We start from the raw sequence: 20,069 nt of genomic DNA, 5'->3' as shown, positions 1-20,069 counted from the left end.
GCAAATTTGGCTTTACAAGAGACCTACTACATCTACCACGGGACCGTGTTCTGTTTCACCCTTCTGAAGCAGCAACAAGGAAAAATTTGTTATATGTTCATAGCTTTATTCTAGACTGAATAACTGACGTGTGGGGAGGTTTTGAGCTTTATGAGGGTATAATAAACAATACTATGTCTTATTAATGGGATACCTACAGGTATAAAAGAGCTATATTCCAGGATTATATCCACATTTATGTTGTAGTTGGATAAAAGTGTATGAAAAGGGCTAGAATTAGAGACTAGAATTCAAGAATGTAATGCAGAGTATTCAAGAATTTAAGCAGCTTACTAAATTGTGTTGTGCTGACCTAATCATTCTTAATACACCATTTTATGTACTTAAGAATTTGTAGTAATCTAATAAAATGTTGGATGAGCAGGACTGACTGGTTGGTTTGAACTTTAGAACAAACTGAGCAAGGTAAAAACATGGTGCAACCTACTCTTAACACCAGAGGGCACTATTTAACTTTACCAAGTTGTTTCATTAAAATGATTTTCATTGCATGTCAAAATTATTTCCATTGCTTGGAAAATGTTCATGTGTTTTGAGCAAAGCTTAACGATATATAAATGCAAACTGATTGTGCTAAAAAAACCACATGACAATGCAAAGTGATATTGAAAAAAGCTTCTGCATGTCAATTCTTGAACTATTTTGGCTGCATCTTGCACATGTGTGAGATAGTATTACTGTAAAGAAATCGATGGCCACTTGGGTGACCATGGTAACAGGGCAAAGGCAGGAGACGTAGTGCTCCTCTGACGTGCCATGTAGATTGCAGTGTTTGATCAGGGTATAAATAGCACAGCAAGGCCTGGACCGGTAGCTTTCCACTCTGCCCATGCACACACCCATACACTATGAACACACAAACATACAAAAATTGAAGGCTCTGTCTTAGCAGCTGACATTAGATGAAAATAGTGCCCTAAAGTGATCCTGACCCACTGCTATCAAATAAAAACCAGCAATGAATGAGCCTTGTATAATAAGCAACATGGAAGGATGAGGACAGATACAGGCTAGAAATACACTAAGCTCTTTAACATTAATCCCTGCCTATTCCCTTAATCAGAATGGTTATTATTATATTTTATAATGTGATTTATAATGTTTTCTTCTTCATCTATTTCTTTTCATAATATGTACAAACTCTAGCTAAGTCATTTCTACCCCTTAGCTAATTTTTTGGAGTTGAATATCCTTGTATCCAGCTAAGCAAGGCTCCACTTAATTTAATTGATCTTGTGGGGTTATTTGTTTAATTAATTTAAAGGCTTCAGTTAATTTAGTCTTGGGAAGGCTTCGTAATCCAAAATTGGATCTGGTTTTACCAACACCTCAGCACACATGCATTGTATGTGTTATTTATTCATTGTGAATACATGGTTTTGCTCTTTTTAAAAGATGGGTGCCAATAATTCTGGAGACATACCTTTCTAATGTCACCTCTTCATGTGTAGAGACTTGCTTATCAAAAATGATTAATTGCAGACATACAACAGGCCATATAAGATTACAGTAGGCCAGTTTATTGTTGCATATCCTTATATAATTTGTGGCCCAATAAAAGACTACAGTAAATTGATATATAGCATTTTGGTACCAGACAATGAACTCAAATAAACTATAGTTATAGTAGAGGTTGTCTTTCTGTTTACAGAGAGTGGTTTAGTTTAAATGAATATTTTAGACAAAAGTAAGTCTTTCTGAAATTGTTGAAAAAGCTGTAATTCACTTTAGTTCAATTTGATTTTATCAAAAGATATAGTAGCAAAGTAGCTTTACAGAAATCTGTATGTAGATTTATATTTACCCTGGGATATAAAGCGTCCCATCACTCTACTAAGTACTCTAAGTAATCAGAAGAACAAGTTAAGAACATGATTACAGTCTGGTACATGTTAATTGCTACATGGCCAGCATTTAGCATCAAGCACGTAACAAAGATGTCTCAAACCACAACTAGGATTATTGTCTGTCAATATATAAACACAAGCTAGGAGCAAGCAAAGTAAGATGATGGCATGGTAAATATTTTCCCTGTGTTATATGCTCTCACAGTAGCTCTACACACTCATGAAACAGCAACACCTGAGCATAGAATACAGTACATAATAGCCACATGCTTCAACACACAGGAAATCAATAATCCCACTGAGCAAATTAATAGAATAAATCTATCGCCCTTCCACATGGACAACGCTGGATAAATTACTAGTAACATTATCCTACCTTTCTGTTAACCAGATTTCTACTCATGCTGGAGGGTGAAGGAGTGAGGCAGCATCTGTATGGCAGTGCTAACAGATATGGAAACTATATCACTACACTAAGGCAAAACACAGTATCTGCAATTGTGGTTAAAATTATTACTTAAAATCCTTCATACGTGTGTTTAATTTTTTACTGAAAAAGTTGCTGTAATTTTGCAGGGGTTTTATGTTAACTCTTTGTCCTATATTTCATATCCAGGAATGAAATAAAGTACTGTTTTACAATTCTCTATAAAAGATTTTTGCAAAAAGCCAGCCTTCTCCACAGCCCCTGTTCTCAAACTCCCCTGACCAGTGGCACTTCTTTGTTGAGGTGCTCTATGCAGTTAATAATTTCAGTTTGATACAATAGACTTTAATTTAATCTATTATGAATTCAGAAATGATGAACTCTGATGCTCATACTCAGGTTCCTGTCAACACAGTTAGCACTTTTTGACTATATAGTAAACAGTTATAGAAGAGAAATGATTTATACTGTATATGCAAATTTATATATATATATATATATATATATATATATATATATATATATATATATCACCGAGATGAGGATGGGTTCCCTTCTGAGTCTGGTTCCTCTCAAGGCTTCTTCCTCATATCTTAGAGTTTTTCCTTGCCACCGTCGCCTCTGGCTTGCTCGTTAGGGATAAATTTATAAATTTAAAATTTATTAATTTATTTGTTGTCGATTGTTAAAAGCAATATACAAATAAAATTGAATTGGACTGAATACGTGCCTCTGGTGTTGGAGCAGTGCTTTCTGAGCACCAAGGAGTTCTTCCAGAGAAACACCACAACTATTTCTCCTGCTAGATTTTCTTCCTGTGAGCAGAATTACATTTGTAATTCTGAGAATGACCAATTCTTGTTAATTGGTCATTCTTGGTAACACAGAGACCTGCTCATTATAAAAGCTACACTTGAAGAGTGGTGCCACTGGCTCACAATTGGCTTCAGAAGAACTCAGAATAGCAGAAATGACAGCGGAAACTAGACAGAAACTAATTTGGATCCCCTGTTGCACCTAACCCCAAAAGCACAGAGGATGTCCCTCCTCCTGAAAACATCCTGTCTCCCTCCTGTGTAGTCAGAGCCACCCAGTTGGAAACTGATACAGAGATCCAGCAAGCCTCTCAAAACACTCCTGTTACCTTAGAACTGTCCTTTCAATCAAAGAGGCAAGCTAATCACTTGGGCCTACACCAAGCCATAGTAACTCCTGGCTAACTGATATTGGTGGAATAGCATGGACAGTGGTGTACACCACTTCTAAGATCCACAAAACACTTTAGCCATACCCAAATATCCCTGATCCCACACTGCTGTGGATTTTGTGACTGATTTGCCCCAGTTCTATGGACAAGCCAAAGTCCTTACTTTAGCAGATCCCATTCTCTGCATATGGGGTTTTCAACCACCATTTGTCCCTCAGGATCCCATGCCTATGAATGTCCCAGACATTCTTGCCCTTGTCAACCTTTTAGTAGCGTCCGTATATATTCACTCTTTTCAGTCTGTATTGCCTGTCCATTTGGGTTTCTACATTTTTTTTGCTCATTGCTATATTTTTTTTTTCTCATTTATTTTTGTGTTTTGCCATTTTACTTAGTTGCTACTGGTTTCTATACTAATTCTATAGTTGAGACCTTTTTGCTAGTTACAATGACTCTTTTGCCTACCATTTTGGACTGTCTGCTCCTTTTCTAATCGTAAACTTTGTTTCTTGTTTTCTCCCTAATTTAGTCCATGTTTTTCCACCAACTATCCAGCACTCTCCTCTGTCATAGGACAGCTACCAACTAGGGAGGGCTAAGGCTGTGTTCGTGGTGCTTTGAAAGTAGTAATTTGCAAGTTGTAATAATGTCATTTCCCACCTCAGGATGTTTGACATGCGAAATGGAAAAAAAACAAAAAAACATGGACACCTCCATGAAAGTGTGTCTTTTGTTTGCCAGAGCACGTAAAGCTCATAAAAAGTTACTTTAACCACACATTTACAATTACAGGCCTGGTTCTGTTCTACTATAATGAACTTTGCATTCATGAAACATTTTGGGGTAAAATTGCAGTACAGCAACAACAACAGACACTAGGGAGTAGCTTAGCAACAAGCTAGACAGAGGACAATAGCGAGTAGCTTAGCAACAAGCTAACCAGCTAACAATAGCGATAACTCTAATGTTATAGTTGACCTTCTCAAAATAGCAGTTAGTGTGGTCTGTGTTATAGATTTAACCAAGTACTGTGTCTGTATGTTAATTGATCTAAAGCCAGTGCTGCTCTAAACTAATTTAAAAGTAGAGAAGGGGAACTTTACACTGATCACAGTGTGAGCGGCCATGGACAGTGGTCTGAAATTTGAAGATGAGGAGGTACTTTTTTTTTTAACTGGCTGTAGGTGGGGAATTATAAGTTGTTCTACCTTCTTCTGCATATGTGAGTTCACAGATGCCCTTGATTGGCTAGGGTCACAGTGATTGACAAGGGGAGAGAGTATGCCATCTCTTCCAGCAAGAGATCATGGCCAAATTTGCTCACATGACTCCCAGCCATGGATGGCTGTGGCATTTTTGGGATTTGCATTCATGATATCCTGACAATAAGGTGAATGCTGTTTATTGAGCTTTAATCGGCAGTCATTTCTGAAAAGTTGTGTATGCTATCAGACTTGCTATTGGCAAGGACGGGCATTTTTGATATTTCAAAGCATTTCAGCTTTTTGAAACACCCAGGCCTGAAAGAGGAAGTAGGGAGGGACAGCTTGAACTTTATTACAGTGATTCTCTTTGGTCTGTTCCTTTGAAACGGAGATCAGTGCCATAATTGGACGTCTCCAGTGTGTAATCTCTGCCAGTGTCCATGTGTGGAGATGAGTCAGGCCATGAAAGCTTCAAGATCCGCGTTGCTGGAGTGACTCAGGCTGTCCTGCTCTCTCACATCCATATGACTCTTTTATACACACAGCTCACATCAAACAATACAGGATTGCCAAATGGCAGATTAGCAATCTTTCCAATGATGGTTTAACACCTGTGCTGATTCATCGTGAGAAGCTGAACCAGTGAAACACAGCTGACGATAATAATGAAATGCCCACAGAGTTTCATGCAAACAAATGGCGTGACACTGCAGGTGAAATATAACGTCATCAAACTTGCAATAAATGTCACAAGATAAATGATTGTGTCTGTGGGGAATGGTGAGTAAAACACTACAGCAAGCTAATATGAGAATTTACAATGTTTTCCCAGTATTGTATGCATCCTATAGATACCAGATTAGCTTAGCAATTGAGCAGCAATCACAATTTATATTGCATTTTTTTAAATTAATGCTCATCTGAAAGGCACCTGTTAAGTAATTTGATAAAAGCTAATGACGACATTAGTTTAGAGTTGTCTGACTATACGTACTGCATATACTTCCATAATCAGTGTAGCATTTACTTCTATTTTATATCTTGACCTTATTTATAGGATGTGTAGAGTTACAGGATTTACATTTCCTAGAATCATTAACAGTGGCACTTGCATAAAGTTTTACATGTGGTGGCAAAAGAAGGTCTGGCTTGTGGGGGTTTGGGATTTTTACATTTGTTTGATGTAGCCATGCTTTTGTCATGCATGCAGGCTTGAGCAGTGGCGTGACTAAGACATATTTCCAGGTATAAATCCTTTCTTTTTTTGTCTTTCACTTAAAAATCACCTGCAACTAAAATAGATGACTCTATATTAAATTACCTCATGTATAACATTGGTATGGATGCTCTCTTCACTAAGTGTAGGTTAAAACCTACACTTAAGGTAACACTAGCTGATGAATAAATGCATCTCCATTGTTAATCATTTAACTTGCTGGCTAACATGTCAGCTAGATTGAAGTGAAGCGGGGGGGAGAACAGTCTTTGGAACAGTCTTCCCCTTGATATTAGACTCTCTGATCCTACAGCCTCTTTTAAGAGACAGCTTAAAAGCCATTTTTATGTTTTAGCTTTTATCTGTTTCTGTCTGTTGTTGGCAGTCTTGTGTGTCTTGTTATTTTATAGTGTTTTTGTCTGTTGGGTTTAATATTTTATTGTAAAGCCCTTTGTAGCCTTCCGCTTAGAAAAGTGCTATATAAATAAACTTTTACTTACCTAATTTTTAATTACACAGGTAGCTATGTAGCTACCTACTCTAAATGGTTGGATACAATCATAGCATGTTTTATTTAGATTTTTCCACACATGTTGCTCAAAGGTCATACACTGCCTTGCATCAGTATTTACCCTCTTGAATGTTTCCACATTTTGTAGTGTTACAACCTGGAATTGATATGGACTTAATTGTGATTTTTCTATCTGATATAAACTCTGTGCCTTTAATGTGAAAAATGTGAAGGAACATTTATTTGGTATTGTGACAATATTTTATATTGTGACACAAAGGTTAATTAAACAATCATCCCCTTGGATGAGTACTTGGTAGAACCACTTTTGACTACAATTACAGCTATAAGTCTTGTGGGATGTGTCTCTTTCAGCTTTGCACATCTGGAACTTCCATTCTTCTTGGCAAAATTGCTGTCAGACTGGATTGAGACAGCAATATTCATGTTTTACCACAAATTCTCAATTAGATTGAGGTCTGGGCCATTTGGGTTCTTGGTTTTAGCTTTGGCAGTTTGCTTAGTGTTGTTTCCCTGTTGGAAGGTGAACCCCCATCCCAGTCCCAAATCTGTTCAAGACTGGAATAAGTTTACTTCTAGGATTGTCCTATATTTCTCTCCATCCATCTAGCCCTCAGCCCTGACCAGTGTCCCAGTCCTACTTATGAAAAGCATCCTGCACCAAGATGCTACCATGACTGTGCTTCACTGTGTGGATGGGATTCTCAATCTCAGTATAATGAGCAGTGTTGGGTTTTCTGCCAAGTATAACGCTTTCTGCCAAGCCAAAAACTTACATTTTGGTCTCATCAGACTTGAGAGTCTTCAACATACCTTTTGGTTAACTCCAAATGTGATTTCCTTCCATAAAGCCCAGCTTCTCCCATATCTTAATAGCCAATGCAGACTTACCATTGGCCTTCTCGTTGCTTCTACTGGTGGACAGCCTCCTCTAAACAAAGTGCCACATTTTTGTTTATTTGTTTAAGTAATGGATTTAATGGTGGGATTGATACTTTCCCAGAACTTTGTCATGGTCTTATTTTGATAGCACCTTGATCATCCTGATGCTGGGGCATTCCAGGAACAGGTGTAATTACACTGAGATCAGGTGACACTTCAATTGCACACAGGTAGACCTCATTCAACTAATTATTTGGCTTCTGATGCCAACAGGTTGCGCCAGAAATAATTTAATAGGGCTTCACTGCAGCAGGTACTTACGCCTTCACAACTTCATAAAAAAAATTTTTTATCTATAAATAATTTTGCAAACTATATTGATTCCCCCCTCACCCCACTGTAATAATATGGGCTGCTTTGTATAGATTCATGATATCTAATCCCAGTTAAGTTCATTTTAGTTTCAGGTTGTAACAGTACAAAATGCAGAAATGTTCAAAGGGGGTGAATAGTTATGCAAGGCACAGCAGCTTAGGTCAGAGTATCAGCAGACAGACTTAACCTGAGGGTTAATGCTAGAGAATTCATACTCATAATCCAAACAGACAGACTGAGGTCAAAACCAGAAAATAGCTGAACTCTCACATAGTACTGTGACACACCATCAGAGGCAGGAATTATTAGGTTTCCACATAGGTTATTATTAATTGTGACTTTTCATTGTCATGTCTAGATTCGTCCTTTGTGTTTTAGACAGTCATAGAGACAAAAGATGGTTACAGTAGCAGCGAGAGCTACGATTCAGACTAACAATTGTTTTTTTTGACAATCCCTCCATTTCATTCCATGCACACACTAAACATCACTCTCATAGCCTTCACTGAAAAAAATGCCCAGACTTCATAGCTAGCCATGATATCCCTGTGGGTTTGTGTTACAAATAGCAACACCCGTGCTCACGTCAGTGAAACCACAAACCAAAAATAAGACTGAACAGGAAATATCACAGTATCCAGTGAGAAACTGACTTTTAGTTATTATGTAACAAAAGACTAGCAGGACAGGTTGCTTTGTTGTGCTGTGAGGAAGAGAGGAATCATATTTATTTAGTGTGAATGAAATGCTCTGTCCATGACATTTAGTTAGTAGTTGTATTAATTGTAAAACAGGCATGTATTTCCCTTTTGTTTAGAGTGTTTTGTCATCTCCAAAATTATTGGCACACTTTAAAAATCGGCCAAAATAAAATTTTTTAATTTTATCATGACATACAATACATGTTACATACAATACATAATACAATACAATACAACTGAAAAAAAAAAGCATATTGAAGAGGAACTTCAATCGTTTTTTTAAATAATCATACAGTTACATACGAACCCTAATACAAACCTAATTCGAAGAGGTCTGAATTGAAGAGAATGTCCACATATGCAAAGAACCCAGATCTACAAGTGTCTCCAGCATTGTTAGACATCACCAGAAGCAGCTCAGGGCTGTTACTCTTCTCAGGGAAGGAGTCAGGAAATGTTAATTGTAAGCATGCAGATTAAAAGCAGAATATTATTTTTGCATAAAAAAGCATCGTACCCATGTGGCTAAGCTCAGAATATCATTGCTATTATTGCATATGTGTTTGTTGTATATATTTATGTATGTTCATTTTTAGGAAGGGCCGCAGCTGACTTCACATCCATGCACAAAGACCCTACTCGCTGACGTGACACGTGTCACTGGTGCAGGGAGGCATCACACGTGCGCACAACCACGCAGTTTTTTCCCCTAAGGAGTGAGAAAGAGAGAGTGAGAGAGAGAGGGAGAGAGAGGAAGATAAGGAGGATAAGGAGGGAAGGGGCTGGATGACTCATCCTCGGTGAAGCTTGCACAGCTCAGTCTCCTCTTCGTATGGCCGGCAGACAGAGAGTGGGGGATGCAGCAACATCAAGAAGAAATACATCATTTCTTGACGTTAGTCTGTGCGTGTCTGCATGTAAGGGCTTCTCCTCCTTGGCCTGCTGCTGGAAGCTGTATTTTCTCCTCCTCCTCTTTTTTTATGAATGGATAAGGGGAGGAGCCATGCACTTGTATCACAAATTATATCACGTGTGAGAACATCGTCCGTCCCTCGGATGCAGGAAAAACCTCCATGCCACGCCTGAGAAACCCCCGCCTCGCCTTCTTACCCCACGCATCCTCTCCTCACTCCCACTCCCTCACTCCAACCAGTTCTCCTATCGCTTCAGCCAGTCTCATCCGGCCTGCCCTGGGGCTTGCTGACGCTAGCAGACCCCCCCCCCACACACACACACAACCCTTCTTTTTCTCTCTCTCACTCTTTCCCACCACTGCATGAATAATCCAGGCGAGGGTAGGAGCTGCTGCTGCAGCATTCATATGATCGGAGCACATTCACACACCCCCTCTTGAACACGCATGTGAACAGCAGCAGAGGCAGGGCTGAGTACTGTGTGTGTGAGAGCGAGACTGCGGCGGCATTCCAGCTCTCCATCTCTTCGTCTGACACCCGCCGGATTGCTCAGTCTCCTCTTCCTCCATCCCAGCCTTTTTGCCTATACCTCGTTGGCATGTTTTGCTTCTGCCTGCAGGGCTCTCTGTTGAAGCTCCAGGCTCTGGAGGAGGATGCCAGCTCGCCACCGGATTCTTCTCCCGATGAAAGCCCAACCAGCATGGGTGGCAGAGAGGAGACACAGCCCCCCTCACGCGGCAGCCTGAGAGATGAGAACAGCCTTCAAGGTAATACATCTTCACCATGCTGATCTGGCACACCATCTCAGTCATGCAGCTGTGCATCTGCTCGCATCATGATGCAGCTGGAAGATGTGACGTAGTATATTTCTATATGTCACGCTTCCTGGAGGCACTGGATGCTATGCGATATGCCATGATTTGGATAAATTCATGGCTTTGCACTGACAGTTTCATCTTCCATTGACTCGTTTGTGAGATGAGATTTGTGGGGATGTGGTTGCCACCTGTTTTTTGTTTTTTTTTTTTGGCTCGTGGTGCCATTTCACGCAGGTATCTATTAATAATGCGGTGAGTTGGAGGGATATGCAGCGTGGCCGCACCTCCTCACAGCATGGCTTTCTTTCTCTCTCTTTTATTAACACACCCCTCTGAACTGACACATACTGTACATTTCAGCATTCTGCTTGCATTATCTTCATCTTCTTTACATGTATTTCTGCATGTCTCTCTCTTTACTTGCTATCTTTTTTAAGCAACCATTGTTGATTAGTTTTTTTTATTTATTCTCTCTTGTCCTGTCCTGTCTCATCTATTTATAGATCATAAAACAAGGTCAGGGATTGCCCAGAGGTTTTGCTTATATTTTTGCCATCAACCGGAAAGGTCTGATGACTCACAGGTGTTTATTCATGCGTGTGTGTTAGTGAATATATATGCATGCATGGATGCATCTATGGAAGCTAACTCTACCTGCTGTTTAACATTCATCCTCTTCTCTCATTTTATTTACTCTTAAATCTATGGTAACAATCTGGTTTATTCTTGGAGAACCTGTCCAAGTGGTTTTGTTTTTAATTTTTGAATTTCTAGATTATTATATGAATGCACAGTGCATAAATTATAACTGATATGATAGATTGTGATTGAAAGCATAAAGTGAGTAATGTTTCTGTGATCACTCTTGTAAACGCCACTTACAAACCTGTAACCTGCTGAGAAAACAACTCAGCAAAAGCCTTGCCAGTAGGAGAAGAACTACAAAGTGCACACAGTTTTTAAATGACTTTTTCCCCAAGATACATCACAGTAAAAATCCTTTCCAAAATCTCTATAAACCAGCCTGAAATGAATCCAAATCATATCCACCCACTAAAGGCCATTTTCTCCGGCCCAGTGTGGATAAAAATAACCTGATATGGGAGCTAATCCGCCAATCTGGCAACACTATGTAATTACAACTGTGCATTTGTTGCTGGTACAGAAAATACCAGCATGATCATCTTTCCTCTGTATTTTAAACTCCTGTATTGTTTCTTATCTTGAGAATGACAAATCGGTTTTTATTTTTCATTTTCGTAGCGGCGTAGTCACATATCGAGGTGTAGAACTTTCTAGATTTAACTTCATTCCAGTGACTGGACTAAATGATTGGGGTTAACTGGGGTTGACTGCTTTTGTATTTGAAGCAAATATGTGTCTGGTGTTTAGCTAAAAATCCATCCACATCACAAAGGCAGTCCCAGACAATTACATGAGGTGATGATGTATTTTTGGAGCTGTGATGATACTAGCCAGCTTTTAACACATACATATACACACAAACACACACACACACACACACACTTCTGGATTTGTGAATAGTGACTGTGACAGTTGCAAAGACTTGAGATCTAGTGATATGAGATGCTGTTTAGGCCATTATACAAAGTTTACTTAACATATTCATACACATTGCTCTCACATTCACCATGTTACCTCCCACATTTATATGAAAAGAATCACACTGATTCTTTCTATAGATTCAAACATTTGCATGTTGGATGGAAAGAGAAATGCTAGTCTATTTTACAGTTAATACAAATAACAAAAGAATGCCGTGGGCAGGTGGGACACCGACGGTAGGGAGCTTATTTGAGAATAAACATACTACAGCACTGCTGAATTCTCAAATCTAATTGGTCAGAAGATGGTGACTACTTTTCTATAACAGCAGCTGGACCAATAATGCTGGCTGCACCACAAATCACAGGTTTAACATAAAAGCACTTGTGATAAGTTATCATTTTTGTAGTAACAGCTCATTCTCATGGACTTGGATGGTGGCTGTTGTACATCAGGGGTGTCTAACTCAAATTCTAGCTAGGCCACATCACTATTTTTGTGAGCCCTTGATGGGCTCGTAATGATGAGCCCATAATGTATGACTATTCAGTTTTTAAACATATCATCTATTCTATTGATTAAACCAATAACAAGCTCTGAACATAGACTAGAACAAATTTAAGAAAAAGAAGGGTTAACAGAACTACATAGAAGTACATAGAACAGAACTACATACACCATTCATTGAACTGAATAAAGTTTTTTTTAATGTGTATCTATTTTCACATTGAAAATAGATAACATTAAGAAAGACATGAGAAGAACTCAGACAGGCTTATCTCTACTAAGAATATACATGTCCATAGTCTCTCTTGTCTTTGTGCACCCACAACTTTTCTGTTTTCAAGATATTCATAGTTCTCTACACTGGGTGATACATCCTGAGATTTGGAGTCAATTACTGAATCACACTAAAGGCCAACACCCAACGCATTTCTGGATCTTTTTTTTTTAGACGTGGGTCTGACTTGCATCAAACTTAGCAGATAGGCATTGATTTTAACCAGCATTTTAGCCGTGTGAGATGTGATGCGAGCCCACGCAGGCTGTACAGTGTTGTGTATGGAACGTAGGCGGTCACTATGGGTATGGTGTGAATTTTAGACATTACTGGTGAAAAATGTTGATTGTAGGTATTGTGGGCAGCTTTCATTTTTGTGCAGGCTGAATAAGACGAGGTCTACATAATCAAAGTCTAATAATAAATGGATTAAAAACATGCTGTTACTTAACGTGGAAGGAGTCTCAAGTGTCAGCTCTAAGAACAGAGGTTTTGCGAATGGAGAATGGAGCAGTATTTTTCTCGTAAGTACAAGAGAAAGTTGGTGTATAAGTTGGTGAGAACTCTGGTGTATAGCTGTTCCCTATGGTATAAGAGGAATAAAACACTTGTTGTGCTGCTATTGAAAAATAACAAACCACCCCATTGTTGATTATTTTCCTAGGAAATATAGTAGGAAGCATCAAAAAGGGAGCAAACACAAAGAAAGAACAGGTTCAAGAGTCAATACCAGAAAATCCAACTAGAGCTAAGGAGCTAGGAAACAGAACCAGAACCAGAACCAGAACCAGAACCAACACCAACACCAACACCAACACCAACACCAACACAGAAAAAGCAGGCTCAGAGATGCACATTAACATAGGTTTTATATATAGACAGACTAATTACTAGTAAACAGGTAACAGGTGGATACAATCAGGATGCCATAACAAGGGGTGGAGACAGCACCAGGAAGTGAAAAGAGTGAAGAGTGTCACAATAAGAGCACGGGCTTTGCAGAAAGTGCAGACAAAAGCACCATGCTCAGAGGAGATTTGTGACACCTTACACATTATTATGATATTCAGAAAGAGAAATTCAAATTTTACAAATGTTCTCACTACTAATATTGTAACTTATTCTTAATGAAGAACCTTCTGTGAAATTCAGCACACTATTTGTCTTGATATAAATTCATAACAAATCTTTTTTGCTTTCTTTATTTTGTCTTAATGGTCTGCATACTTTGCAAGTGTGAGTGAAAAGGCTCACACATTTACTGCTTCAACGTCTCACATTTTATATAAAATAGTTTTATACAAAATTATACACTATTATTTTGCTTACCTCCACATAAAATACTTTTAACTCCTACATTCACCACTTTACGTCTGATATTTATAAAAGCTCTTACTAGTTTCACCTCACTCATGATAGAACTCATTTGCTATTATATGTGAGAGGTCAAAGCAGTGAATGTGATAAAAAATGTGACGTAAAGGCCTAAATGGCATCTCATATAGTGTGACACTGTGTGTGTGTGTGTGTGTGTGTGTGTGTGTGTGTGTGTAGATCGTAGGCAGTCTGAAGGCGACTGCAGCAGTGAACCCCAGCAGAACCCCGGTCCCAGTCGACTCATCTCTTACATTACGGATGGGAACAGCCCTTTACCCTCACCACGCTGTGCCAGCCTCAGCCTCAGCCAGCGCTTCAACACCGACCCTGAGAGTGCACCATCACCTCCCTGCACACAGCATCTCATTCTGTATGATTTCACACACACACACACACACAAACACACACAATCACACACACGTACATTCACAGACCCTGAGAGTGCACCATCACCTCCCTGCACACAGCATCTCATCCTGTATGATTTCACACACACACAAACACACACACACACACACACACATATATACATACACAGACCCTGAGAGTGCACCATCACCTCCCTGCACACAGCATCTCATCCTGGATGTTTTCACACACACACACACACACACACACACACACACACATACATATACATACACAGACCCTGAGAGTGCACCATCACCTCCCTGCACACAGCATCTCATCCTGGATGTTTTCACACACACACACACACACACACACATACACATACACAGACCCTGAGAGTGCAGCATTACCTCCCTGCACACAGCATCTCATCCTGGATGTTTTCACACACACACACACACACATACATATACATACACAGACCCTGAGAGTGCAGCATTACCTCCCTGCACACAGCATCTCATCCTGTATGATTTCACACACACACATACATGCACAGACCCTGAGTGCACCATCACCTCTCTCTCACACACACGCGCAAAGATCCTGAGTGTGCGCATCACCTGCAAGCACACAGCATCTCTTCCTGTATGATTTCACACACACACACACACACACACACACACAGACACACACACACACACACACAGTACACACTATCACACAGTATTTGGTTCTATATAACCCAATGTAAAACAACACCACCTGTTTATGTCTCATCAGATGAAGTATTAAATTGCCACTGTCTCATTCTCTCTCTCTCTCTCTCAGGCCTCGTGGGATGGTCAGACCGGAGACCTCTGATGATGATAAAGACACACCATCTATTCCGTTACTCACTAAACACATCCAGACGCTCAAGAGAAGAATACGCAAGTTTGAAGAACGCTTCGAACAAGATATGAACTACAAGGTACGAGGTTGCCAGATTGTCTATAATTCCAAAGTCACCAAATTACATTAATACTAAATGACATGGGCCCATTTTGCATCCCAGTAAGATAAAAGTAGAGCACCAGCATAGGAAAATCTTACAACACTGGGCCCATACAACTCTGCTTATAGCTGGGGTTAGTTTACGTACAATGAAATTGAGCACTTTGGAATATCAGCAACCAAATATCATTGGCCATTCAAAAATATCTCAGTTGGGAGGGTCAGGTTGAGATTAGAAGTTCACTGTGTCTGTAATTTTGCTTTTTGTTTATAATTTCTACAAATATTTACTTTTTTTTAACAAGAATATCATTCAAATACAGTCATATTAAGTATTTTGCTTTTTTCATCCCTCAGAACCTAGCATAACCTTCCACCCAACACTGCCTATCAGGTACACCGAAACAAACAAACAAACAAACAAACAAACAAAAAAGGTATCCATTCAAACAGAGTGTCACATTTATAAGATTCTAAAGATGTAGAAAAGTAAAATAAAAAATACTTAAACAGAGTGTCATGTTTATGGAGTTTTAAGGATGCCTATTAGATCTTCTAGACCTTTTCAATAAACATGGCCTTAATTACGCATACTATACACACATTTAAGACCATTTGAAGGGACAGTCTTAATAGTTTCAAAATACCTTATCGGATTCCAAACTGTAAAAAAAATGTTTAGTTGCTCCTCTGATAGTGTATTTAATTTTTTCTAGTTTTAGAAATATCAGGTCATTGAGCCATGCTGATGTTTTCAGTGGCGTAGGTGATTTCCATTCAAGCAGTATTCTTCTGCGAGCCAATGGAGAGGCAAAGGCAAAGGCATTCCTCTTGGTTTTTTTGTTATTGTTGTATTATCTGTCAATACTCCAAATATAGCTATTTCAGCACTGGTTGTACATATAACTCAAAATGCTTTGTTCAAGATTTTGAATATAGATGACCAGATGCCCTTCAGCTTAAAACAGGACCAGAACATGTGGGTCAAGTCTGCTTTGGCAATGTGACATCGGTCATATATTTCATCTAAGTTAGTATATATAATTCATAAGTTTTATGAAGAACCTTATCCTGTATTAGGCTAAGACAGGAGGTTGTTCCATTCATTCTCTTTAAAGCACTATGCCAAGTTTCATCTGATACCTATTTTATACCTAGTTCTTCTACCCAGGCTGCTCTAATCCTGTCTAATATCACATTTTTAAGAGACATTATCATTTTAACACACATGTGCACACACGCACAGATCCTAAGGGTGCGCCATCACTTCCCTGCACACAGCATCTCATCCTGTATGATTTCACACACACAAAGATGCTGAGCGTGAACCATCATCTAACTATACTTGAGATCTGGCCCTTTTGTTTATACTTTTGTAAGAAAAAAAATAATGTGCAGGAGACCAGGTCACTAACTAGCCTGGCACCAGATTGCTAGAGAGCTGATACAATTACAACACATTTGTTTTCTCTATATGCATGCATATGACTGTGACCCATTTATGTGCATATAGTGTATCACTTCTTCATGTCTGTTTGAAAAAAAAAGTGACTTTTGTACACTTTTGCTAGAGATATTATTATAACAAAAAAACAGTTTGTGCCAAGTAAGTCAAATATGGAAGGAGAAATAATATATATATTTAGTATTATTTTTCCCCTTACATTTCCAATACCTGAAATCTGTGTACACTTAGCTTGACACTAACCGTTAGCATAGTTTGTGCATGCTAATTCTGTTTTCAAGAAGGTGAGATAGCATGGGTGTGACCTGCAGTCGGATACAATTGTAACACCTGGTGCAAATGTACACCATCTTGCTTCAGAGGTGTTTCAGACTGTTAAGAGCAGAAAAATGTTGCAGTGCTGAGCCAGAAAAGATGCACCCATTCATTTCCACACTCGTCTACGGATAAGGATGAATTGTAATCGACGCAGAACTCATAAAGACATCTTCCTTTTTTTTGAAATCATAGAATTATGGTTCAAGCATAGTAACTGTATAGCATAGTATTTTAATCATGGCCACTCTGATCTAACAAAAAAATGCAGAAAATAAAACATCCAATGATCATTTGTCATTACTTAATATTTTCCAAGCTACCCATAAAAGTATATAACACACAGTAGCCAATGTATAACGGTTTAATTAGATTTTTCCAGATGTAATTATAAGTTTACAGTGTTTTTTGAGTAACTCAAACCAAAAATGTTATAAGTGTGCCAGCTCTCCCCATGTAATGTAAACTGACTTAATGTTAGAAACTGGTAGATTTTTAACATGCCTGGAACAGTGACCTGGGATTTAATATTTCAAAACAATAACTCGATGTAATTTTATGTTGTTTTATTTTTTCATGCAGCTCCACAGTGGGTTTCAAAATTGTCCAATTACAAAAAGTGATTTCTGTCTGATGCCTTATTTATACGGGCAGAGATGGTGTGACCTTGATAGGTAATACGTAATAACTTTCTAAAAATACACAGGTTAAAGCAGACAACAAGGTTACAACTGAACATTTTGTTCAGATACTGAGCGGAAATTGTTTAGCCAGACCTGGACAGCACTGAAAGATAAGGAAGTGCGTAGTACCATAGGTGTAATACTGTGATGATTAGGATTCACACACACACACACACACACACACACACACACACACATAAAAAAGAGTGTTGCAAAGGTCATGAAACATCCTTGTGTATTGGTCAGCCATTCACACGTAATTTTTCTGGTACTGCTCCCCTCTGGTGGTAAACAGAGTTACTGCACATTAGTGAAATTCACTGAATTAGTTGCATTTAGAGACCTCCCATTCAATATGTATACACTCATTGCTCATTCATTTAGGAACGAATAGGACAGCCTTAAATAATCATTTGTAAGGGTGTACCTGATTGTGGGATTTGACTGATCTTTTTTTTTTTTTTTTTAGCCCTCCCATAATGACAAGTCTGCTAATCCAGAGATATTCAAGCTCATGAGTGAACTGGCCAAGTCTCGCAAGCAGCTCAAAGGTGGGTAATCTTTAACAGTCTTTATGTTGAAGCTCTTCTGATCACAGTATCTACTTAAATCAATATTTTCTACCACTGGACTGTTAAAGTTCTGGCCAAAACAACCCATACCAAAATAATTTAGTCATAATCATGTGGTTTCAGAAATCAGATTTATGCTACAAAGATGATGTTCAGGTCATTTTAACTCTAGAGTAAAACTGTGAGCTACAAAATCACAATAAATAAATAAATAAATTGCTAAATAAACAGACAGACAGACAGACAGACAGATAGATAGATAGATAGATAGATAGATGGATAGATAGATAGATAGATAGATAGCTTTTGTGCATCTGTAATTGAAAAGCATGACGTTGTAATTATACAAGGTATAACTTCAAAAAAAAAAAAAAAACATATTCTCACAGTACCTTGCCTTGAACATCATTAAAATTTGTAGATCTTAAACATGCTGTGCATGCAAGACCACTCTAGATGATCTCAGAATGTTCTGCAAGCAAAAGTGGGTGAAATTTCAGTGAACAAGCATGGAAAGACTCCTAACTGCCTACAAAAATATTTGCAGGCTGTGATATCTGACAAAGAGGGTGTTACTAAATTAGTAGGGTGTCCAAATTTTTGGACATGCCACAATCACTATAATTTTTTTTCTATTTTTTTAATTCATCAGATATAAAATAATCTTGCATTAACATTTGAACAAAAAAATTTCTTTTTTTAACAGTTTCCTGTAGCAGTAATGTTTACTTCTTTTCACTTCAAGAAACAATAAAATAAGTACCTTGGCCAGGGGTGCCCAAACTTTTGCATACAACTGTAAATTTATTGTTTATGGGACCCTGGATGTATTGTTGGTGTATATGTCTGAAAAGTAATAAAACGTGGGAAAAAAGAAAATATGTCTGAATTACAGTCAAATTTTGAAGCTCAATATCTTATTCTTATAGAATATTCAGATAGAGCCTTTGTTGTGTCTCATAATAGTTATGCTCTAGTTAGGGGCACTAAATAGTGAGCAGAACATAAGCATTAATAATCAAACCCACTGAAGTGATTTTATACCCATTACCCTAACCAGACCTTTTTACATACTCTAAGCTCACTGTAATAAATATAATCTGTCTGAAACTAGAGTCTCCTGACTGTTTTTTTAATCACTTTTTCTGTTTTCATCTGTTCTTCAGATCTGAAGCTGAGGCAGTCAGTGGAGGAATCGCGAGGCCAAGAGAACGACCAGCCCACAGGCACCTGTAGATACTCAAACGGCCTGCATGAGGCGCCGGAGCAGCAGCAGCAGCAGCACAAACCCTCTCTGGAGGAGACGGTGGACATGCTGCTGAAGCGACTGAGGGAGAAACGCCAGGCCCTTGGCCTCCCAGACAACATGAAGGTAAGGCCATCTGTGGCTACATTCTGTTTACACCGAAGGCGAGTTCACAGACCAGAAGAGCTTAAGATGATTAACCTTTATGTTACACTCACTATTTAGTAATAAATATCCTGGTGGTCACAATGATGTCACATTTTAGCAACACAATTCTAAAAAAATTATCATATTATAATAATATTATATAGATCTTATCATCTTCATATTCATATTCACAATGTTCAAAAGAATGAAGACTTTGTTTGGGGATTTATGTACAGTTACTATATGTGTGCAAGCACAGGTTAAGACTTTTAACACACTCTGTAATATCTGTAATATAAATATTTTATGTGAATTAGAGAAATCCATCACATAGTGTATTTGGAAACATAATTTCTCCAACTTTAATAAAATATTTGAAACAGGTC

General features: G+C 38.4%; 1 protein-coding gene across 1 annotated transcript in view; it reads left to right on the top strand.

Annotated features, from left to right (window-relative positions):
• Positions 1 to 9,414: 9,414 nt before the first annotated feature.
• fam13c (family with sequence similarity 13 member C) overlaps positions 9,415 to 20,069 on the top strand; it is a 13,631-nt gene continuing 2,976 nt past the window's right edge. Inside the window, exons 1-5 of the mRNA XM_034309325.2 lie at positions 9,415 to 10,133; positions 14,086 to 14,278; positions 15,091 to 15,232; positions 18,188 to 18,269; positions 19,457 to 19,662. Coding sequence (XP_034165216.1) covers positions 9,965 to 10,133; positions 14,086 to 14,278; positions 15,091 to 15,232; positions 18,188 to 18,269; positions 19,457 to 19,662 — 792 coding nt within the window. The 5' untranslated portion in view covers positions 9,415 to 9,964. The remainder of the gene's footprint in view (positions 10,134 to 14,085; positions 14,279 to 15,090; positions 15,233 to 18,187; positions 18,270 to 19,456; positions 19,663 to 20,069) is intronic.

This window comes from Pangasianodon hypophthalmus, chromosome 12 (genome assembly GCF_027358585.1).
Source record: "Pangasianodon hypophthalmus isolate fPanHyp1 chromosome 12, fPanHyp1.pri, whole genome shotgun sequence".
Lineage (NCBI taxonomy): Eukaryota > Metazoa > Chordata > Actinopteri > Siluriformes > Pangasiidae > Pangasianodon > Pangasianodon hypophthalmus.
The sequence above is the reverse complement of the archived record's forward strand: the minus strand, read 5'-3'. Positions and strand labels throughout refer to the sequence as shown.